Raw genomic sequence first — 25,669 nt, forward strand, 5'->3', positions numbered from 1 at the left:
GAATATGCCTCTTTATTTATATGTCGGGAAGCAAAAATCATTTGAATTGCGTAATGTGCTGATGTTGTCAACAGTGCCACCCCTATTGTGCATGACGAAGGACAATTGAAATTGAACTTCTGACCTCCCTTGTAGAGTGTTACAAATCTGCGAGTCAGTCATTTACGCGCAGACAAATAATACCAATAATGGCTGACAAGTACACATTTGGTGACCTTCAAGAGCTCCTGCCAGGCCTAACAAGGCACCAGGTCACATCTGCACGGAAGCACATTATGCAGCATGGAGCGCCGATGCCACCATCTATTGAAACACGGTGCATGAAAGTGTTTGACTGCATGGGTGGTACTAAAGAAAGGGAAACTTCACCTGGAAATGAACGCCCTTAATTCCTATGTTGATTTAAACTGAGAAGTTTTTGTTCTCAGCGCATGCCGCCGCCAGCTCACACAAATTGAGACAGGCGAAGATTTGTATGCGAGAAGAAGTCTTGGAAATGATACACCCGGACGATTCGTAGAATCTTTGGAAATGTCTGAGAGAGTAGTTTTACTATGTACCTAAGTCTTTTCATTTGTACAATACTCAGCTCATTTTCATCTATCCTTCAAACAAGTACCTGTACTCAAGTTATTTTTTTAATCTATCTGTAAACAGGTAGTTGTGTGGGCCATCAAACAAAGAATAACGAAGGAGTTGGTGGCCGCTATGAAGGAAACCGGTGTCCCCTTCAGATTGGATGAGGGGACAGGAGCGATGGAAAGGGCTCCATAAAACATGGACACAGCTGAATGGTAAGATTGATGTACGGTATTGTTTTCAAACATTCTTCAACTTTCTCACTTAAGTACTTAATTATGTACAAACACAAAAAACTGGGCTAACAATCATTACCTTTTACAACTAGAGCGTGTCTTCGAGAAGCTCAACCTTCATGCGGTACTTACTGATAGGTGGAGCACTAATGGGCTATCAGTTGCCAGCCTGACTGTGAATAAGCTGATGGTTGAGCTTCACAAGCATAGTGTGGACATACCCAGCAAATCTAAGAAGGATGACCTGGTCAGACTGCTAACAGATGTCCTGAACAGTAATCAGGTATGTAAAAACTGTGATTATTGATTTTGTTTAAACGAAACAGCTGATGTTTACATTTGTTAATATGTCATTGCCTGGTACTTCATAAACAGACATCATGATTTGTAGACTACATGTCAGGGAGGCGGGAAGCCTGACTCCAGAACTACTCTATAACAGCCGAGCTGAAGTGAGGAGAAGCAGAGACTTTCGACCGGACACTTAGCTTGAGAGTAGTGCTGCCGCTATCCTAGACAACTTGGATTGGAATAAAGACTTTGCACAGAACATCATCATTGCCATGACAACCGGTGACCAGCTACATCGGTAATCATCTTTTACAACTTGGCGTGAGTCGAGAGGATCGGGCTGCAATAACAAGGAAAAAACAACAGAACATCATGGAGGCCGCAACAGAACTACAACAACACTGAAGAACAACGAAACAAACACCAAGCAAGCTACAACTGGACTGTGTGACTCGGGACTGCGGCAGCACTAAAGAACATCAAGGTAAGGGAATCTGTTGTGGGGTTGATGGAGATGCACGACAGTCGCCTTTAGTAATAGCCGAAGTTGTCATATCTTGCTATAGATGTGGTAGTTGTTAGGAGGGGAGTGTTTAATGTAAGTAGTGGTTAAGTATCGATGGCAGAAGGGGGACCTTTCGGGAATCCTCGGTTTCACATGATTGTTTTGTCTCAAAGATCTACAGATATTAGATCCAGAACCTTTGCGGACTACTCTAACTACGAAACGTGTGTTTCCGACCTTATTGACAATTTGTGCCAACACTGGGCAAAGTTTGGTCTCCAGCCAGCGCCGTGCAATTGTCTGGCACTCGTAAACTACATAGACACACTAGAGGAATATATTTGGTTAATCCTCGACCCAGAAACGGGGCTGTATGGAGTAAAGGAAAAAAAGTTTATCAAGGATGTCTGTATGGAGATAACTCCAGTATTCACTAGCTGCATCCTTAAACATATGCACCAACTATATATATATATATAGATATAGATATAGATATATATATAGTGATCAACAATAATACCACAACCGGTTAACTGACAGCTCTTCAGGTACCAAGCAGGACAGACTTAGGCAGCAAAGCGGACTTTTACGGATTACGGATTCCCCACCGCAAATGATGGAGACCAAACACAAGAAGTTCAAAGTTGAGCAATGTGGGGAAATCTATAAATATAAGAGGTCCGCTCATTGGCCAAGCCGTTCCAATGTGGGAGATTTGAAATCACTGAAGGCAACCTTCAGTAGAGCTCCCGGAACATCGCAAATATCTCACGACTGACCGAACGCTTCAGGACAGTTTTTGTCAGGGAGGTGTCTGAAGTATTAGTCATCACATAACCACCGACAATTTTCAGTGTCATGAAGATAAAATTGAAAAAACACACGATATTTTGAATGTCTGCTCTATTTACCAGTAACATGTTAGCAGCCGGCCGGCTAATTAGCTACAGACGTCTCCGGCAGCGCTCACTGGCTGTCATGCTTGGCCGGTTGTCATGCTGTGATTTGGGCTAAAATAAACATCCCCTTGGCCAGATGACCAGGAGCATGCTTTCAATGCACTCCCTGGCTGTTGTAAGGAAATTTCTCTTCTGCCACAACAACTGACAAGGGCCTGACTGACAACGACCTACAAAAAAAGTTGTATCGCCGCTTGCGACTTTGCTAGTCAGCCACTATTGTGTCAGCAGCACATGTACATATCGTACCGAGGCTAAATATCTCGGATTCTGGACAATAGATTCGTTTTAGTGTAAAGAAAAATTATAGGGAGAAAAGAGACTGTTTTCACACAGATGAAAATCCTACATGATACTACTTTATTACGTAATGCTCGAACTTGACAATATGAGTTACTGCTTTAGAATAACATGAAAATGAAAACTGTTGTAAAAGACCTTACTATCTTCATTGTCATAATAATTTCATAGTATGCATAGTATGATAAGTACTGGTATCTACTCGCCATTAAAATGAAACATACCTGTAATTTTCTGTTCCTGAACATGACATCTGTATCTCTCGCAAGCAATTTTTCAGATCTTGTACACACAAAATTCACAAAACGCATGTTGTAACAAATGTTGTAAGCAGAAATATTTGTAGAAGTCCTTATTTGTAGAGTCCAGTTTCGTGCGTTTGTTCAACTTCAATCATCGTTCATCATTACTGAAATCATTGTCCAGATTTTCAGTACCAGTAATGGCCCAAATATGGTATATTGGCGGGATTAGGATAGACTTCCCTTACCAATTTGACGACACAGTCTGGCATCAGCTCACGTTTTGCGCTTGTGATGTTATCGGCCCTCATTCTTGCCAGTTTTCTTGCGAGGTACCGCTCGTCCTTCCACCCGCCACTGTTCTTGATTTGCCCCCAGAACTTTTTGTATTTTGCTCGGCGGATGGAAGCATTGCCCCGACGGGGTTTGTTCCTGTGCAGCATAGCACCCGTCTCGCCGATCTTGCTGGCAGGGAAGGCGGTAATGCACGGCCGCAGGAAACAGTCAGGGCACTCCGGGTGCTGTGTTGTGGTAGTAGATCTAGACGGGCCTGGCTCCGGGTCTTGTTGCGCTCCTTGTTCGCCTGACCTCGTAGTTGTACAGCTGCCGGGGCCCTCGTCGTCATCCGAACTGCTGTCGGTGGCTGTTTCCTGGGTATGAGAGATGGTAGGCGTGGAAGCTGCATCGTCCTCTTCTGTGCTTGTGTAGGCCTCCGAATCCGACATCTCGTCCACCAACTCTCCATGAAAGTCAGGAGGTAAAGAAACCTCAGGCCATCCCCATTCCTCTGCCGCAAACAGTCCTCTCATCCACTCAATCTGCGTCCACGTCAGCCGAAAGCAGATAAACTGCGTCTCCTCACCACCACTTGTAGTACTAGCCATTGCTTTCTTGTCAAAATCCTCAGAATAGTAGATACAGTAGATTTACACACACTGTCACGCTGACGAATCACTACTAGAGTGACTCCAGATCGGCGGGAAACGTCCGAGATGACAGAAAAATGTACAAAAATGGAAGAGTTATAGACATCGTTCCGGATACCCGATTTGTGATAAATGTTTTAGGTACTTTATATTAATAATTAAACATAAATATTTCTGTGAAATTGACATTGGATTTGTTCTTAGAACCATTTTATTTCCGATATTTTCACTCGCGATTGCTGCGCTCTTTTTGTTTATTATTTTTTTTTCGTGACCCACGAAAAGAGCCGAACTAATTAGCTCCAGAAGACGCAGGGGAAGAAGACACAAAAACGCGGGAAAGTCACCATCCCATCTAAACGCGAAATAATACATATGATACATGTTCTTATCATTATATCAATACAGATACTGACTCAAAGTTGAAAGAGATATTTACCTCAAGATTGTTTTTCTTTTATATATAATTATAGAGTAACGTACCTGCTTCCTGACTTTCTGATAGCCCATTGTAGAGGTTTGTGAGAGTTTTGTTGTGGTGTCTGGAATGACCCTTTTTAGATAAGATATGTAACTAATAATTATTAGAAAAAGATACGTACCATAAAGTGTTCGCTTTTCAAGATTACATTAACTATATCATACAGAGAAGTATTTTCGTGTACTTTGAAACAAGTGATAGTAGAAAAATAAAGTGACGTGGCTTGACCTCTGTGATTTATTGCTTCCTTCTATCCCGCCATTTCGGTTTGCTACTCGCCACGTTTCTTGTGCTCCGTTCATTTCGACATTTTTCGACACGTTACTTGATTCTAACAATGTTGCGCGCTGCCGACGTCATTGCTCAGAGGGTTAGGGCTGAGAAGAGGAAGTCTCAGCCATCGGAGCAGCAAGATGCCGTACGGCAGAGGAACAAAAGAAGGAAGGAGAGGGAAGATCAGGGGGTCGTCACCAAGCCCTACAACTTGTCCATACATGGTACCAAGCAGGAGCAGGAAGACTTCATGCTGCGACTGAAGAGCATCTGTACAAAGATGGGAGAAACACATGGGAAGAGGCTGACCTACAGGGAGACACTTTTACAGGCAATGTCCGCCTGGCTGAAGTCCCACGACGAGGAGAACGATCATCGCCTTGACCTCGACTGTGGTGGTGCGGGCCTTCCGTTCAGGGCCAGGAACGGCTTCTCCGCAGCCAGTCCCGCCACGAAGGACGAGCCGATGTTCCTGGCGACGGTGACGGCCATCAACCATCTCTCCGATCAGCTTCAGGATCACGCAAGGTCATGCCAAGAGCAGCTGGTGGTGAAGAAGAACGGAGTGCACATGCAAGGCCACGCGGGTAAACTGACCCTCTGTTGCAGCGCGAAGCACAATGTTTACTGGGACTCTTCGCCGCACTTCTACGGGAAGTTTCTTGTGAACTACAGGTAAGATATCCCTATTATGTATGATTATTTTTTTTACATGAAAGCGAAGTATGACTCACCTGAATTACACACACCTAGGTCACAAATTGTAGGCCTTGGCTCGGTCAGCTTACTCTTCTGGCTTATTATCTGTCTATTTGACAATTTCTACTATTTTCTAGCGAACTGTTGACCCAATTAGAGGCTAACACACAACCTCCTTAGCTCTATGAGTCATAGTACGTAGAAAAAACAGGATACATCGCAACTTATAGTTGTACATGACCAAGAAAAAAAAAACATTATCAACCCGTATACAGCACGTAGTGCCGCCTAATTCCATGGTCACATTTCCAAACCAGCTCTCCGCTGGTTAGCTAGCGAGCAAGAAAAGTATGATATAAAAGGAAAGAAATCACAGAAAACGGTTTGAGAAGTTCACGAGAATGATCACAGTGCATTCCTCGATGTACATTTCCATTATTCATTCCCGCAAACAGCCCGACCAGGCCCCGGTTTTTAAATGTGACCATGGCATACGGAGGCTAAATTATATCCGCAACGGTAATTTCAATCAGCATGCTTGTCTCTTGCTTTCATAAACACTAGCTATCGCAAAACTTGTTACAAGGGGAAGTAGTAGCTTGAAGTTGACACGCAACAATGCACATTGTGAGCTATAGAACTGTGAAGTGTCCTATCTGATCCAGTTCTAACTTCACAGAGGCGTTTATATAATCCTAAACAACAATTGTCAGTCTGTAAACAGATTAAAGGGTGACAGCGTGTGTAGAAGACAGATTTTCGGTGATTAGTTTGAATGGGCTTGTTGATTACATTTGCGATCATAAAGAGATTCACACCTATCCGCGAGGGTGGAACCCGGAAGTTTGGGAGCACCCCTTCTCTTCGACGCTAATTACTCTGAGTCTCCAATCAGAAGTTGGGATGCGGCTGTTTTTTTACGTGTTTTGTGCATTTTCCTCGGGTTTTCGAGGTGTACATGAAGGAAAAAAATACAAACTAAAAAGCACGAGAAAAACACCTAAAACACGTAAAAATAAAAGCCACGTGGAACCTCTATTTGGAAAGTAGCCGCTAATACCCTGTAGGTTTTCCCGTGCTTCAAAGTCCGTTTCTCATGTCATGGAGGAGTTATAGACACATCAAATCAAGGGGTCATCTTACAAGAACTGGTACATACGATCCACTATACTAGTACTTAGCTAATCTCGTTACTCGTTTGTTTTCCGTAGGATGGCTCACGCCTACTTCACCTCGGGAATCTGGCCCTTGCAGTACAAGAAAATCTGCGACGCGGCAGGCATGGGCAAGATTGTAGACAAGACCCTGCGGGAACGCTGTAAGTTGGTTATTTGTGTACCTTTTGTTGAAATACATCACTACGGCATGAACAATAACACCCGGTTATTGCAACAAATCTTTGCCTCCAGTATTGAAATGTTATTGCCTCGTGGCTAGTCTCAAATTATTTTAAAAAACAAACAATGTAACATATTCAACGAACTCCTTCATTATGTTTCAGATCAGCCGGTGTACAGCGAGGTTGTGGAGGAGTTTGCTGAGGCGTCAATGGCCCAGGCATTACAAGAGGTAGTGACATGTTTGTCAGTGGTTGCAATATTATTTGTATTGATTGTCAGTTCTTTGATACCTCCTATTATGACATTCTGGCTTTGTTTTCCACACTAATATCACTATGCTACAGACGCATTATGATATCATGCAATGTCTCGTAGCAGATAAACCACATTTGCATGTAAAAGACTCGTACAATATACGAGATAATACACATACAATGAATGTACGAGGACAAGGATAAAGAAATACAGACATAAACAAAAACTTTGTTTTCTTAGGAGACGGCAATCCAGGTAATGGTAGATGGCGAGGACTTCGCCGGCATCAGTATTATGTCCGACGCCAGGCATTGTTGGCGAAAGAATGCCATGTTCTCAGATGTGGCGTTCCTTGGAGACAGGTATACTACCTTTCTTGACAACTTACCTTAGCCTTCACTTTCTTCATTCAAGGTGGCAAAACATTAAAGGCTACATCTTCCTTATCAATATCATATTTCTTGTAGTTGATAAAACCGTCTTTGACTAAATCTAAGCATCCACCAAGAACAGCTAAATTACCAATTGCTATTTGGACAAAGTAAAAAAAGGCTTGATGGCTCTAATGATATTTGTATGTAATCTCAAAGTTTCGCCTATGTTTTGATACATTTTATGCTAATAGCGTATGTTATTTGACATATTCAGGACACATCGTGTAATTAAGCTTATCACGGTGTCTCAGGACGAGGAGCAGTATTCCCAGAACCATGAGCTCGTCGGAACCCAACAATTCTACGAGTGGGCGGACGAGAACGGTAAACGCCTTTCTTTACCTGAAAGAAAAGAAATACACAAGTTGAGAGCGAGTCTAACATCAAAAAATGTGCTTGTGCTGTACTCTTAGTTCCTTTGTTAGGTATGATAATGACAATGACAATGATCTTTATTTGCATGTCCTTGCCCATATGGGCTAAATGCAGTAGTTACATAAAACGTTTCTGTAAAGAATCTTTACAGTGTCAGTGGAAGAGACAGAACAACTATGATAATGTTCCTAATACAAAAATGTACTAGTAATTCTAAGATGATTAAATTGTTGTTTTTCAGCTGTGAACATCCTGGTTCATGCCCACGACAATAACAAGAGCGTCAACAAGCTGGTGGAGAACAGGGCAGCACAGGGTCACCGCTGTGTCAACGGCAACGACACATGGCATGGTTTGTGATATACTCAGTGAAAATGCCCGAAGTTTATAAAGACATCATTATGATATACATTGCCAAGGTACCATAGTTATAGGGAATATATCTCCCTAACAAGAAATTAGAAACAAAATAACAATTTCTAACAATTTTGCAGTCATGTAATCAAGTCAATTTATACCCTTTCTTCCATCCAGCTACCAAGGGTATTGCGAGGGGGATGAAAAAGATAACCATGGGGCCCAAGTACAAGGAGCGGGTGACGTGGCACCCCGAGCTTTCAGACAAAGGTAAATGTTTTGCAAGAATCGTTCGTACGATAGCCATTACGTTCACATGCACTGGTCGATATTTCTTTTCCTTTATTTCATATGAAATGTTATTTCTTTCCTTTTCTTTCAGCCGGATCTATAAAGACCCACGTGTACTGGGCAATGAAGAATTGTGCCTTAGACCCAGAAAGGCTGCGGGGTTATATCGATAACATCATCAAACACTACAAGGTAATGTGAATTTTGAAAAAAAGAATTGCTTTCATATGACTTTTGTAATATAGAATTTAAAACATTGACAGCAACATTTTTGCGCATTGAATAATATCATCGAGTTACTGGTAATCTCGGACTATTGTCTTTATACTGAAGAGCCAATGTAGATCAATTAACATTCATAACCTCTGTACCCTCTCCAAAAACGACCACACCGGATGCCACCATACATCCAACTGTCGCATCAGTGGGGATGCCTACAAGCCATCAAAGGTCCTTATCCAGGACCCCAAGGCAGAGAAGCTGCTGGTGGACTTTCTCCACCAGACAGTCGTCTACAAGAACGCCGAGAACTACGTCCACGTAAGCAAGCTTTGTTAAAAAATGTCGGCTAAACATCTAAATAGTACTGTAATTTAGCCAGTAGTTCACTTTGTATATTACAGTGCCTGTGATCAACAGAATAATGATATGACTGAATACAATAATGCTACTATTGGGCTACTCAAATCCTCAATGCATTTCAAGAGAATGGCTGATATTATCTATCTCGCAAATCATTCACATGTCAAATTGATCCATGTATTTGCACCCCCTCTACCTTGGTTTGTAATAATTTTAAAGACTTTTGACTTATGATCTACATTTTACCTTGTCTTCCCCAAAAGGCTAAAGACACGCACTACGTGGAGTCTTTCAATAACGCGCTTCTGGTATATCATGACAAGCGCATCGCGTTTGGTAAGGAGGCGTACCTACTGAGGATCAACCTCGCTATCCTGGACTGGGTAAGTTGCTGTGTTCGGTACTTGTTGCTTTAGATATGTTACTTTTTTCATAACTGTCATAGCTTTATATGACGAAGAGTAAGTTTATTTCTACATCGATGCAATTATGAGGACCAACATTGTCAGTACGAATGTGTGGCTGTCTAAAAGTACAAACGCTATGAAAACTATGCAGCTATATGCGAACTTTACATTTCAGTGCATGTAATGACATTGTCTTCTTACTTGAAATACCATAGAACGAGAACGTGGACCGTGACCACACCTCCGAGTGGAGGTGTGAAGACGCCGCTGCTCCACGACGGCGGGAGCCGAAGAAGCAGCTGGTGGAGAAGAAATACACATTCAGGAAGGAGGTCTGGAACGAGTTCATGAGACGAGTTTACATGCCAAACCTGGCAGATGACACAGTCCATGACCAGGCACCTGCAGGCAACCTGGACCAGCCACCTGCAGACAACCACGACCAGCCACCTGCAGACAACCACGACCAGCCACCTGCAGGCAGCCAGGACCAGGCACCTGAAGACGCCTAGAGCTTTTTGCGAGAACTAAATACTCTTCCCAACTTGAAGATCGGGCATTATTGGTTTTGTTCAGTGTATTGTTCTAACACTGGTTAGTTTACAACGTAGCGAAACGTACTAGTAAATTACTCTTCCAAACTTGAATATCGGACATTGTTGGTTATGTTCAGTGTATTGTTCGAACACTGGTTAGTTTATAACGTAGCGAAACGTACTAGTAAATTACTCTTCCCAACTTGAAGATCGGGCATTATTTGTTTTGTTCAGTGTATTGTTCTGGTTAGTTTATAACGTCGCGAAACTAAATACTCTTCCCAACTTGAAGATCCGGCATTATTGGTTTTGTTCCGTGTATTGTTCGAACACTGGTTAGTTTATAATGTAGCGAAACGTACTAGTAAATTACTCTTCCGAACTTGAATATCGGTCATTATTGGTTTTGTTCAGTGTATTGTTCGAACACTGGTTAGTTTATAATGTAGCGAAACGTACTAGTAAATTACTCTTCCCAACTTGAATATCGGTCATTATTGGTTTTGTTCAGTGTATTGTTCGAACACTGGTTAGTTTATAATGTAGCGAAACGTACTAGTAAATTACTCTTCCCAACTTGAATATCGGTCATTATTGGTTTTGTTCAGTGTATTGTTCGAACACTGGTTAGTTTATAATGTAGCGGAATCGTGATGGTGACGCCGCTACCCTACCCCACATATCGTGTCTGTGCTATCTGTGAGTAGACAGGGAATGGAGTTCTCTTCGGAACTTGTGGAGAAGGGACCAAGAGTTTTCAGACATGCATGTAACGCAAACTTTAATCCCCGCTTACCTTGAATCTTGATATCAGCCGCTGTTTCAACACGTGGACCCCCCCCCCCCTACAAAAACGTATGTCAGTGTCATGTTTTGATATGTCGTGAAGTTATAACTGGCATACCTCTGCTGTACTCTTTGGTGAAGTAAAACTTGCAGTGAAATTAATCGACAACAAAATGATTCTGCACAACTGCGCAACGATCTTCTATGACTGCGACTTATTCGTCTATAGTCAACAAATCGAACGGAAAACTAAGATCAAAGATGGCGACATGTTGACGGCATGCCGCGATTATTCTGCTTTCGGGCATGTAATGTTACCTGTTAGTAGTCGCGCGCGGACGTATTCCACATCATGGCTTCTGCCAAATATGCATTTTTTTCTGAAACGAATGTTGGTGTTGACACAACATAGCTGGTAAAACGAAAGACACAAGACAGGACTTGCTCCTTGCAGCAAGCTATCGCAAAAAGGCTGTGGTGAGTTGCGTGACCGCTGCATGACCTCATTACGTTATGTGAGGCCCGCAGCAAAACGCTAACAACATGCTCATGTAGAATAATCGTTACACATAAGCATTCCTATCGCTCGAAGAGTAAACGCGAACTAAATCATAACAATAATAATGGGTTTTCACACTGTCTGGTACTATAAGACTTTGATATTGGTAAGTGATACAATTCACTTCACTATTTGTTACGTTTGCTTGCGTGCGCTAGCTGACATCAAACATGGCGCGCTGGCGCGGCTTGGAGCTTGCTACTGGAGGTGCGCGGATCGGAGCTGATCGGGCCAGTCAGTAAAAAATAACAATGCTGTGTCAGATTATACTTTATTTTTTATCTCATATCTTGGTACATATGTGAACAAGACAATTTTACCTCACCTTGACGGCGGTCCTTCAGTCGAAACGGAGCTTGATGTTGTGGTAGAACGCTATCGACAGGCACGTTGGCTTTATTTACTTGGCTGCATTAAAGCTTCAAACAGTGGCTAGTGACTGAAAATTACCATCACACTACAGTGAGTGATGTTATCTAGTGTTGAAACCATATAGTCCTAGCCCATGGGTGATTATTTAGTCTCCATTCTAGGGTAGTCTGGCCAGTTTTCCGACCCGAAAGCCCGGTGGATAGTAGTTGTTGACTTGGGGATTAGCCGCTTCACGCTCGATTGACAGAAGCAGCATCAAAAACAGCGGGCTGGTAGTCCTCAAGCACCGGGGAGACCAGGCCTAGGGCTGCCAGCCAAGGATCATCTGGGGGTAATTATCGCGATACCAGCTATCGGGATCCCCGGGTTTAAACATATGCACCAACTAATCAACAATAATACCACAACCGGCTAACTGACAGCTCTTCAGGTACCCGGTAGGACAGACTTAGGCAGTAAAGCGGACTTTTACGGATTCCCCTCCGCAAACGGAAATTTTTTTAATAGTTGTTAACGCGCGAGTTAGTTGAGTTGATTTCTACACCCATATTGTTCCTCGGTAACACGACTGAAGTTCGTCTAAATGGAGAGTCTGATAGGGACATGAACGTCACTGCCGGCAGTCCCGGCGCACTTTGTTTCTTAGGGCGATCTACAGAAGTAAGTTTGACCGTCCTAAGCGGAGAGAAATTCAACCTAGACATACATTGCTATGGGCCAGTGCGCTGTACGCAGTTTTGCGTCTTGCTTTATTTGACTTTGGTTTAGTTTTTTGTTGTATGATTGTGCTAGTATTGACTGCATTGCCGTTGCATACACAGTTCGCTTTGGTCTAGTATGATCCGATTGTTTTTTGAATGGCTGTTGGATTTTATCCTTGTCGTATTTTATTTTAGTTCTCTATTTTTTTTCTTTGCTTATGTCCTATCCCCGCTATAGTGGGCTTTCAATTGTCCAAACATCCAACACACCCATCTAACTTCACTGAACCAGCCCCCACTGAGCCAGAGGCACAGTCCCCGAAGTCTGGGTTTCCAAGAGGCTGGACAGCTGTAAAAACAGACCTGACTAACAAACCCTGAGTAAGTTGGATGTTCTGCCAAAAGCCAAACAATAAACATCGATGCCATCAATGATGTGTCACGATTTGCTCTGCCACCAATGGTAACTATTCATCGTATATATTCACAATATTGTTGGGGGGACCTCCTTGTATGATCAAGATGTTGACTTTCTCGACCAGAGTATGACACTTCTCTATCGGAGGTGTCCATCTATTGATATGGTCTGCACCAGTATAGGCGTTGATTGATGTTCGCCTTATCTCACGAGCTTCTGTACAGGAAATACAAATGAAGAACCAAGATTAGTTGTGCAAACATCTTTTTTTTTTGCCAGTTGACGCGATAGATACGTCTTCAAGTTGGTCTGGCAATAGCTGGTATTTATTAAGCCAACAGAGAGAACTGGAGACAGCTGATACTCATGGTCAATAAACACTTAAATACATAAAGACGTCTTCCATGGTTTGGAAACACATTAAAACAATGTAAAACGCAAATAAGTTGTGTGATATATTCAACGAGATCGAGAATATTGCCAAGTAGACCGATCCGGTCCGCCAACACGTAAACAAGATAATCCATCACAGATGTCAGCCGCGGCCGGCCTCACATTATCAATTTTTTTTTTTTTTTTTCAGACAATTGCAAACGAAAAACGAGTGAATATCATCAAGATAGTACAAGACCCTGGATAGCATCATAAACGAGAAGTTCGGGACAAAACCTGAGGGTATGGACAAACTGACGTGTTGGTTGCGAGACACATTCCAAACGTTGCCTTACACAACATGGCGTGGATATGACAGAATCTGCCAAGAATTCGTCAACACAGGCATACGGGCAACCAAAATTTTAAAAGTATTCTTCCTACATAATAACAAAAATAAATTACATCAAAAGACTATTTGCCAGGGAAAATGCCAAATTACTGTCTTTGTACTGTCCAGGAAGCACCCACCTCTCGCCACCGCCCTTCACCAAATGAAGCTGTGTAACTGTGCGACGGGAAATACTGTACATATCCATCCGCCGTCAAACTTGCTTGCTGTATAGCAGCAAATAATTAATCGTAAACAGCTAATTTTTGTTTTAATTATTAGGCACGTATTAAACCAAAGCAGAAAATGACGCCAATGATCTAAAACTAAGCTCTAATTCGATGAATGTCTCCTCATTGTGTGGACTATTTTCTGGCGGCACTTGTGTACATCCTGTCCGAGGAGGGTATTCGGTGGCGTGGGGTAGCGAGGCTCACAAAGGGTTTGTCAAAACGAGGTCATCTGTCATTATTGTAGCTGGTTACGAGGAAGATATAGAGACCAAAGTCTTCAGTCTGAACGAAGGGTTTCGGGGAAGGTTTTCCCGATACTATCCACTCAACTTCAGCGCATTGACAGTTGAGGTAAGACAAATTCAAATGGTTCTACTGTATACATGTGATTTTGAGACTTGTCTTCAAGGTAGGTCTTGACCTATCAAACATAAATGACTAGATTTCAGACCCCCATCGACTTTCCTTGGTTATGCACAAGAACATACTGCTTCAATATTTCTTGTTCTTTTTTGGGCAAGGCAAATGCGTCTTACTCTCGTAAATAAGTGGTGTAGCTAATGATAATGATTGCAGTTTATTGCATTGGATGATAACATTATGAAAGTAATTATTCCACTACCTAAAAATTGTATTGCCACAAATACATGTACATATACATGCACGCAATAGCCATTTCATTATCACCACTCTCTCTTTTATTAGCAACTGGAAGAGATCCTGGTAGAAAAGATCAGAGCGGGTGGATACGATCGCAAAGACTACGATAGAGACTCCATGCTGGCTGCCATCGAAGAGATTCCGGCAGATTACAGAGGAAAGCACAATGCCCGTCTCATAAACAGACTGCTGGTAGGCGCCAACACCCGTGACGAAGGAAAGTCAACAAACCTGCTTGTCACTTTGGAGGTGAGTCAGTAACATAACATTTGTGACTGAGTAGTGCCTGTCGGATCTGCCACATATAACTCTTGCAGGAAACCAGAATCTAAGGGTGCGAAAAGGGAAGTGGAGGGACCCCGTTAACCAAGCTTGAATCCCGTGGCCAACATGATCGAGCCCATGTGGAAGCGCCTATGTCAACACGCTGACCCCGGTCATGTGGACAAACTTGTAACAGCGATCAGGAATTGTCCGGATGGGCCATACACCATCCTTGCTGTCCACATAGTCGGGGTGACGTCAGCGGAGTTAAACAGTATTAAAGAACTTGCAGGGCTACACGTCTGCAGAGGTGATATCATGCAGGGGGTTCGTAACTATAATAGACTTATAGCTTAATATCGTAGTGAAAACGTTAATAAAAGTAATAAATGTGATCATTTCATATAAACTATGAGGAATTAGTTTGAGTGGAAGGTATCAGATTTGAAAGAGCTGAGTGCACCGTCTTGTACACGAATGGTACACATTCAAGAGCTGCCCTCGTCCCTACACACAGCTCCTGACGATATATGGACTGTATAATGGAAGAGTCATCCCGTTTGTCATGTTTGTCATGGGGCTCATGACGGAGAGGACAATCGGGGCCTACCGTCAGATCTTCCAGCATGTGAAGGCCAGAGTGAGGCAAGTGACCCGCCATCACCTTCAACCTGGGCGAGACATGATGGATTTTTGAAGTTGGTCTCATGACGGCGACGCAGATTTCCGTTTCGTAAACCGTCGTTGCCTTCGAGAAGCGTCGTTGCCAAATTTTGGAACCCTCGTTGCCTTTCTAACCGGCGATGCCATTTCCGAGCGACCGATCGTGAATTCCGAGTGCTCGCGGCATGTTCGTGAAGTTTCCGTAGCTTCTCGGGAAGTTTCTGTAATTCATGAAAGAAGGACCAGATCTTGCTCCACTGTGGGAAGAAGACCTTCTCAGGACTGTAACTCTGTCTTCTACTCAGTTGAGGAGTACCGAAGCGTCACATGACGATATACGTACACCGTTTGGGGAGTACATTTGGCCACGGAGTGCCATGTAGATAGACTAGAGTCATTGGTAATCTAGGATTTTTCTCCGACTCTAACACTATTACAGTAGAGGGGGTGGGGTGGACTGAAGTCACCGGATTGGAAATTGGTAAAGGTTACTGACCAATTCTGGACTGGATCAAGGAACGGTCTGGGCACTTTGCAAGGAGCTTTTCAGATATTTCTGGGCTGCAACTAAGGTTAGGGATAGAACCTGATTTTGTACCTCTTCCGCCCTCACCACATTTTTGGAACAGTCCATTATTGAAGGAGGGGCTGGTAACATGGCTTAGAAACACAGGCAAGCGGCAGGCATTGCCATTCACGTACCGTGTTAGTGGAGTTGGGAGTCAGTCAGAGTCTGACCAAGTTGGTCTGACAAACTGACTCACAACGTCACCAACACCTTTTTTCAGTAGACGCTCCACCCAAGGAGCTTTTACATCATATAGCAGACAATAGCTATAGAACTTGTAAATGTACCAGGCTCTTACGGTCAGGTCGATAATGTATGTATGTTTTGACACTTCTCACATGCATGACATTACATTGATGTGCGACCTCATTAAAGTGTCGGATTTACATACAGATGGCGTCTGGCAAGGAGCTTTTATCTTTGCGTGTGGTAACAAAAAGAAATAAATTTGTGGACACTTTGCTCCTTCTAACACTAATTCACCCTTCATGTAGACATTAGAAGTAATAACTTTGATACAAGGGCTCAGAAATAAAGCACATTTTTGATAACATAATGATAAAATATCTTTATTGCAAACTCATGCCCGATGGCTAATTGCAAAAATACATGTATGAAAGTACAATGATGATAATGATACTGAATGGCATGGTATACGATAACAAAGTAGGTCATCAACTAGTGATACTTCTGATATTTCTTATGCATACTGTTGTATTGTCAGTATACCGATACCCCATATATAAAAATAATGCACTAACCCAGCCACTCCAAATAACATCTGTTTTGAATAAAGAACACTATCCTGTACAACTCAGAGTCAAGACATGCTTATTCCAGTGTCCCTTACAGTACGTAGCAGCACAACACATTTCTGTTCTTCTACAATTTGCGAGCAAAGTAGAATAAGAAAAGATTTGAGCGATGATAGAGAACCAGGCCCTGAGTCATATGCTTCGAGGGATGCAATTACCCACAATACTAAGTGTTCCGAGAATTCACGAAAATTTCACGAACATGCCGCGAGCACTCGGAATTCAAGATCGGTCGCTCGGAAATGGCATCGCCGGTTAGAAAGGCAACGAGGGTTCCAAAATTTGGCAACGACGCTTCTCGAAGGCAACGACGGTTTACGAAACGGAAATCTGCGACGGCGACTGAAACGGAGTTTCCGCACGCAACCATTTCAGGATGCCACTTCCACTTTTGCCAGAGCCTCTGGCGCCGCATCCACAATCTGGGCCTGGCAAGAGAGTACAAGGAGGATCGATCAATGTTGTCAACACTGTTTCTTACTGTTTTTAATTTTTTTTCAGCATGTGCCTCAGTTCCTGCGAAAGTACAACTACATCAATGACCTGTCCCGTGAAAGTGTTGAGCAGGTATGCATAATGTATTACATTGAAGTAAGATACACATGTTACTTGTTGCATACATGTATTACATAAAAGTAAGTGCTATTCAACGTCCTCTTAGCATTGCCAGGGCTTTTTGAAAAGAAAAACTTACTATGTACAAAGGTTTCTGTTAGGGTGCACTAAGGTAATTTACTAAGAGTGCTATTTCTGTCCTAGAAAAGCCACACACGCAACAGGAGGTTCCACCATTGGCAGGATGAACAGACTACTCAAAAGAGCAGACACAGACGGGGATGTACAGCGGGAGACAGACCACCATCACAAAGCTGACACGACTGCAGATGTCCATACTGTGGTGGAGCAGTATGCTCAGATAGAAGTATTCCTTCGCCAACCAGAAAAAGCGTATGGTTGTTTGTTTCCCTAACTTCAAAGGGAGTGTCCTGTCAGCGAAAGTAAACGCACGCAAACAAGTAGTGTGGATGAGATTACTTTTCCCTAGTAACAAAAACCTGAAGGGAAGGTTTCCAGATACCGTCTTGCTGTCAGCATTCAAAATCTTCAACCCAGACGAAGCCGAAGATAACCACTAGCATAGATTAGAGGTATATCTAGCATAGTTTTCACCTTGTAGTCAAAGCCATGTGTGGTTCCTTCAGTTCTGGTTTTAGACATAGGGGTAATTCCATAAATGCAATTCATACATCTCTCAATGGTTTATTTTCCAGCTCCTCTGTGAGCATTATGCAGATGAAGTGGAAGAGCTGGAGGAGGTTGAGAGCAAACACAGCGTCTTGGCAGGTGTGCTGAAAACTCACTACAACGACCTGACCACAACTGAAATCCTGCGAAAGGTACTGAAAGTGCATGGCGACACCATGCCCAACCTGGCCAAGTTGGCAGCAGCAGCTGTCATACCCGTGTCAACAGCAGGTATGTGGACTTGGCTGGCTTGCCTAGATAACATAATTGATTTGATTGTGGATACAGTTTTTGTGTTCATGGTTCTTAATTTAGAGATCCAAGATGGCGGCGAGTAGCAGGTTTTCAGAATAGCTCTCCAGGATTTGTCAAATTTAGTGTCCAATTTATCGTTTCTAGGTATCAAAAACTTCACAAGTTTAACAGAGAAGTAAACCAACGTTGGACTACAAGATTCCGAACGTCGACCGAGACAGGATTACGAAGATACTCGTTGGATTACTGGTGGAAAATAAGAGGATTTCGGATTGAGTTCGAAAGCGTGCCCCCCTCCCCAGCTTTCGGCGTAGTGAGTTCATAACTCCGGAAGAAGTCTCTGAAGTGGAACGAAGATTCCGAACGTCACATTAGTTACAAGAAACCGTCCGGATTTTTCTTTCGTATTCGGAAAAACAAGAAAAGAGCAGACGGCAACCTTCGAGTGTCACGAGCGCCCCCCTCCCCACTGAGACTACATGAAGACGCAAGTCCAGACGCGCAACCATGTGGCCCTAACGAAGTCGTAAGCTCAAAGGCGGATTGGATTTAGCACCGACCACAGAGAGAACCGTCCACGGAGTTGACTCCCTACGACGAGGACAGAGGTTTTTTGTGCTTCCTTTTCTTCGGGGCGAACTTTGAATTTCAACAAGGCAACACGCAAGTTGGGAACCCCCCTCCCTGCCTGGAAATCTTCGGCATTCCACACGAGTTACATCACACACGAGCGGTCATTCTGTCCTTGACCTGAGGGATAACAAACAAGAAGAAACAAGGCATTTCATCTTCCACCAAAAAAAAAAAAAAAAAATGGCGGAAGGTGCCAAGAATGACCCCAGCAGGACGAAGCTGCGAAGCTCAAATGTGAGTACAACTATACCTGAACTTAACGGAAAAAAACAAACAGTGTCTAGCAGCAAGAAAAGCTCTGACAGAGATAATATACATAAATCTAGCGAAGCATACAACTGTGGCGACTGTGGCAGATTAGTCAAAGACACAGATAAGGCAGTAGAGTGCGAAATCTGTGTCATATGGTTCCATGCAAGATGTGCCAAAGTTTCTGACAGTTTATACCAAGTTATCACAGAGGAGCCTGACAACTGTCACTGGTTTTGCCAATACTGTAAACGTGGAGCAAAGAAACTGTATCTAAGTGTGGTAGCACTGACAAGTGAAATTCAAAGCATACATGAGAAACTAGACATTGTCACACAAGAGCTAACAGAGGTCAAGTCAGGAATAGAAAAACAAACACAGCAGTTAAGAAGCAAGGACAATATATTGGAAACGAGAATACAGAACTTAGAAGAATTAAGTCAAAAGGGAATACCCCCACAGCAGATCGAGCTTGGCAACCTCACAGAGGATGAACTGCTAGAGAAGATTGTAAATGCAACAACAGACAAAGTAACCAGATCGGTAACAGAAGAAGTAAACCAGAAATTGAGCGAGAAAGAGGACCAGGAAGCAAGAAAATTAAACCTCATTGTTCACAATCTACCCGAAACTGGTTCCAAGCAAGGAGACATAGATAGTGTTACAGAGCTCTTCCAAGAAGAATTCAGGCTGAAAATGAATGTTGTGAACGCACAGAGGATGGGCCGACCCAACAACGATAACACAAGACTAGTAAAGGTAACCATGAACAATGTAAGTGACAAAAAGCAGATCTTGGCCTTAGCCAAAGACCTACGAGAAAGTACACATGCAGTACACAGTAAGATATACATCAGACCCGACCTAACCAAGCTACAACTAGAAGAGTCAAAAAACCTGAGAGAAACCTTGAAGACCCAGCGAGAAAAGGAACCAGACAAAAGATGGATGATAAGAAGAGGAAGGGTGGTAGAAATCAAGTAAAGAAATGTGATATCCACGATTTACAAGTTCTATACACCAATGTTGACAATTCACTTCTGAGTAAATATGACGAACTATGTACTCTATTGGCGAACAAACATTACGATATTATATCACTTGTCGAAATCAAACCCAAACAAGGGCAAACTCCCGATACAGCTGTGATGCAGATAAAAGGCTATGATTTGTTCATAGGGGACCTAATGGCACAAGATACAAGAGGCACATGTGTATATGTGAATTCCAAGTTTTCCGCCAAGCAAGTGAAGCCACCTGTGGTGTTTCCAGATAGTACATGGGTAGTAATCAATGGTAAAGAAGACACATGTGTACTTATTGGAACTATCTACAGGTCCGGCACTCCGGGTCTAGCAATCACACGAGACCCAGCGCTGCACGAGATGCTGAAATGGGCTTCAAATATGAACACAACACATCTGCTTATTATGGGGGACTTCAATCACCCAAGCATTGCATGGACCCCAGAACCGCACATGTGGACAACACACAGAGACAGTACCGACAATCCAGCATCTCGTTTTGTTGAGTGCATACGCGATAACTACCTACAACAGCACGTGACAGAGCCAACGAGATTTAGAGGGGACCATACTCCTACACTTGATGATCTAATACTTACTTTTTTTTTTTTAAATCATTCTTTTTATTGTTTTCTTCAAACAAAAATGAAAACAAATGGAGCATGGCATATAAAACAAGTTAACTGAAAGCACATGCGTAACAACAAAAACTAAATAAAACCAGTGAACAATGTAGATAATATAACAAAGTATTGTCAAGAAAGCAATGCAACCCCAAATGCACACAATTTCTTCATGCAGATAACGAAAGTAAACCCACAAGTTTTCCCCATTTTCCCATGTGTTTTTTTGTTTTGCCCGTACGGTTAGAGATGATTGATTCTAACTTAAAGTAATATGTAATATAAGAAATAAATGATTTTATATTAATACACCAGTGTCGGTTTCTAAAGATAAACTGTTTTCCCAAGAGAAAAATAAGGTTGGACAGAGCTGGACACCGATCACTCAAATCCCCCAAAATAACATTACAAAGACTAACATGTAAATGATCACCAGTATGGCTGAAGTACCATTCTTCCACCTGTTGCCAAAAAAGTGCTGCAAACCTACAGTCCCAAAATAAATGGATGGAGGATTCTTCCTCTTCTTTACATAAGCTACATAAAGGGGACTCTATTAACCCCCACCTGTGTAATACTTGATTTGTTGTTAAATATTTAAATAATAATTTGTACTGGAACATACGCATGTGGGAGTCAATAGAGATTTTATATGTCAAACTATATACTTTTTTCCACATAACTGGAATATTGAAATAATCTTCCCAATAGTATTGCACTCTGTCTGAAGAACCCCATAGCCTGGCCTCATGCATAAAAAAGGAATAAAGATTTTTGTTAATATTCGATTGGTGAAGCCAGCCTATGCCTCTACAGACGGGGATACAAACACTTAAATTTGGTGACACCTGCTTCAGAAGATTTTTCCAGGGTAAGGGAATGGCAGAAATAATTTGATTATAAACAAACTCCGAACAGGTGTCACCAAATTTCAAAACATAATTTTGAAAGGATAAAAAATTATTTGCTGTGTCAAGAATGTCATTTACGAAAAGGACCCCCCTATTATAGAAAGACATTGAAAATAATGGTTTTCCACCAATACATATTTGGGAATTTAGACAAAGTAGTTGCTGCTTCACTTCAAGGGCATTCTCAGGGGGACGTAGTTGGAACTTCAGCCATGCTTGGAGGACTTGTCTATAAAATACACTGATTGGAGCTTTCTCTTTTACCAACGTTTCAAAATCGCTGGGTGTAAGCTGGCAAAATGGAAACGTATTCGTAGTAAATAAAGGACTAGAAGAAAACAACAATTTTGAGCAAAACCACTTTTCATTATGATATATCTTGGGCATCCAAGACGCCTTCATTGTCAGATCAACAGCCCGCAAGTTTCTGAGTTTAAGGCCCCCCTGTTCATAAAGATTATATAATGTTTTCCTTTTTACTCGTTCTGGCCCCCCTCCCCACAAGAACTGAAATATTTTTTTCTCGTATCTGTCGAAAAAGGCAGGAGGTGGGGACGGAAGAGACTGGAATAGAAATATAAATTGTGACACTACTAACGAGTTAATAAGGGTAATCTTCCCTAACAGAGAAAGAAATTTCCCTTTCCAGGGATTTAAAATTTTATCTATTTTTCTCTCTTTTCTGTCAAAGTTAATATTTACAATATCCGATAATTTTTTTGGGATATGAATCCCTAAAATATCTGCGGGGCCGTCGGTCCATAGTAAGGGTAAAGAACTCGGTAAAAAAAAGTTGCTGTCTGTTAAGGAACCTATACGAATTATCATACATTTATCAAAGTTGGGCATTAAACCTGACAACAGTGCAAAATCTTCTAAGTCTTTCACTAGAGCATACAGCGAGTCAAGCTTTGGGACAAGGGGGAAATTCGAGTCATCGGCAAATTGTAAAATTTTAGTTTCAAGACCATATGTTCTTAGACCCTTTATTTCCATGTTATTTTTAACTTTAATGGCAAGTAATTCTACAGCTAACACAAACAGATAAGGGGAGATGGGGCATCCTTGCCGGACTCCACGGTTCAGGGGGAAAGCACTAGAAATATGGCCGTTATTAATAATTTGACTGAAAGTATCGTTATATAAAAGTTTTATCCATGCAATAAAATTGTCGCCGAAACCAAAATACTCCAAAACCCTAATAATAAAATCTTGTCTTATAGTATCAAATGCTTTTTCAAAATCAGCACTAAATATTAATCCCGGAATTTCATTTTTGTCGTAATATTCTATGATTTCTAATAGTCTCCGTATAGTATCACTAATACATCGCCCTTTCATAAAACCAGTCTGATCAAAAGAAACGAGATCTGAGATAACATTTTTAATGCGAAGGGCCATGCATTTGGATAGTATACGGGTATCACAATTCAATAAAGTTATCGGTCGCCAATTTGTAATGAATGAGGGGTCCTTATCCTTCCCTGTGGAGTCCTGCTTAAGGAGTAAAGTAATTAGACCTATTTTTTGGCTATCAGACAAATGTCCCACCCGAAATGAATAATTGAAAGAAGCCAACAGTGGTTGCTTCAAACAATGAAAAAAAATCTTATAAAATTCAACGGGAAGGCCGTCCAGACCGGGTGACCTTCCTGAGGAGAAGGACTCAATTGCTTTTTGTAATTCAAATTCTGAAATAGGTTTTTCGCAGGTGTCACACTGGCCGGGGGACAAATTTACTGGGGGCGGTTCAGGAAAGAAAGGTCTAAAAACATCACTATCTAACGACATAGGGGGCTCTTTAAATGAGTAAAGGTCAGCATAAAATCTTGTTTGGTGTACTAAGACATCCTCAGGATCGAGGGCTACAGAACCATCTGACTTAACAAATTTTGTCATATTCTTTCTTACCCTCCCTCTACTGTTAAGAGTCATAAAGAATTTTGTGCATTTTTCCCCTTGTTCCATCCACCTGGCACGTCTGCTCATAATTAGGTTATTAGATTTCGTTTGGTAAAATAATTCCAATTCCTGTTTTTTACACTGTAGCTTGTCAAAGATTTCATTATCGGGAAATATGTCTAATGCTTCTTGCAGGCTGTTGATCTCACACGAGAGAGAAACCTCAGTATTCCGACTTTGTTTAGATTTCCAAGATGAGAACTTAATTATGTGGCCGCGAACGGCACACTTGAACGCTTCCCACACAATATGTGGGTTTGCCGAATTACGATTAAATAGGAAAAACTCAGTGATAAAGTTTGAGGTTTCTCTAACGAAAACTGGGTCATTGAGAATCTCTTGGTTAAGTCTCCAATAACCGGGACCTCTGGGTGTATCAGACGTGGTCAAGGAAAGGCCAATTAAGAAATGATCCGATCTCAAACTATCTTCTATACAAATTTTTTCTACAAAAGGGATTAACGAGAATGATGTCAAAAAATAATCTATTCGGCTAGCCTGAAGTCGGCGTCTCCATGTGTAACGTACGGCTGTTGGGTGTTTATATCGATAAGCATCAATTAAATCTAGATTAGCACAAAGAGAGTTAATGGCCAAAAGGCTTTTTGGATGGTAATTGGAGACTTGGTGCCCAGCTCTGTCCATTTTAACATCCAATACAGTGTTAAAATCCCCTACAATGACACTATATAAACCAGATGTTGTAAAGGCTTGTACATTATTTTCAATATCAACAAAGAAAGATGGATCATCCGTGTTTGGGGCGTAGATATTTACTAAACAAAACCGAAAGGAATCAATTGTAACATCTAATATAATCCATCGCCCTGAGTCATCTCTCACTGTCTGATGGACTGTATAAAGAACATTAATACTAATCTAATACTTACTAACGAACCAGGGATGGTGGAACAACTATTGCACGAGGATCCACTAGGCGCTAGCGATCACGTGAAACTGGTGTTCAGAGCCAGGTTTGCGACGGCTCCCCCTGTGAACGACAGGAAACAGCTGAACTATGAAAAAGCTGACTACAGCAAGATGAAAGAGAACATGGACTTAGACTGGACAAAAGTACTAGAAGGCATGACGACACAGGAGGCCTTCAACACACTGCAAGAGAAAGTAATGAAGGTGGTAGAAGAGAATGTACCGACGAAGAGAACGGGAAATACAACAAAGAAAAGCAAACCGAAATGGATGACACATGAGGCTCAACGTAAAGCCAGAAAGAAATTCCATGCATGGTTAAGGTACCTCAACACGAAAAGCAAGGAAGACTGGAAAACTTACAAAGAATGTAGAAATGCCGCAACACATGCTGCAAGACAAGCACGTAGAGACTTTGAACGATCACTCGCCAAGGAAGCTAAGACAAACAACAAAGCTTTTTGGAGTTATGTGAACTCCCGCAGATCAGTAAAATCACAGGTGGGTGACTTGAAGGACACGAAGGGTAACTTTGCTACCAAAGACAAGGACAAAGCAGAAATATTAAATGTTCAGTACCATAAGACCTTCACACGCGAGATCTACGACAACATGCCAGTATTCGATCCTAAACCTCTACAGACTCCGGTCCTGGACAAAATAGAAGTCACTGAGGAAATGGTTATGGACCAATTATCCCAGCTGCGTCCGGACAAGTCCCCAGGTAATGACGGACTTCACCCGAGAATTCTTAGAGAACTGTCACACGAAATCGTGGTCCCACTAACCAAGGTTTTTCAACTCAGCTTAAGTAATGCAGTACTTCCAGAGCAGTGGACGGAAGCAAGTATCACTCCTATCTTCAAAAAGGGTGAGAAGTCAGACCCAGCAAACTACCGCCCCGTCTCGCTAACATCAGTGCCCTGCAAGATGCTGGAAAGAATAATCTCAGATAAGGTGATTGAA

At 42.1% G+C, this 25,669-nt stretch overlaps 1 protein-coding gene and 1 long non-coding RNA gene across 3 annotated transcripts; both read left to right on the forward strand.

The window, feature by feature from the left end:
• Positions 1–6,697: 6,697 nt before the first annotated feature.
• On the forward strand, positions 6,698–8,919 carry LOC118418651. 2 transcript variants are annotated; one of them, XM_035824658.1, is made up of 7 exons: positions 6,698–6,809; positions 6,993–7,060; positions 7,327–7,448; positions 7,735–7,844; positions 8,137–8,247; positions 8,430–8,522; positions 8,635–8,916. In XM_035824658.1, exons 1-7 carry the CDS (start codon positions 6,704–6,706, stop codon positions 8,742–8,744), a joined length of 720 nt encoding a protein of 239 aa, XP_035680551.1. In that variant the 5' UTR covers positions 6,698–6,703; the 3' UTR covers positions 8,745–8,916. The 2 variants fall into 2 exon arrangements, with proteins under 2 accessions (XP_035680551.1, XP_035680550.1); XM_035824657.1 differs by having other exon boundaries at positions 8,430–8,919.
• Positions 8,920–11,173: 2,254 nt separating this feature from the next.
• LOC118418653 lies at positions 11,174–18,408 on the forward strand. Its single transcript, XR_004831483.1, has 3 exons — positions 11,174–14,809; positions 17,372–17,437; positions 17,630–18,408. It is a non-coding gene; the product is annotated as an uncharacterized LOC118418653 (long non-coding RNA).
• Positions 18,409–25,669: the final 7,261 nt, after the last annotated feature.

This window comes from Branchiostoma floridae, chromosome 6 (genome assembly GCF_000003815.2).
Source record: "Branchiostoma floridae strain S238N-H82 chromosome 6, Bfl_VNyyK, whole genome shotgun sequence".
Classification (NCBI taxonomy): Eukaryota; Metazoa; Chordata; class Leptocardii; order Amphioxiformes; family Branchiostomatidae; genus Branchiostoma; species Branchiostoma floridae.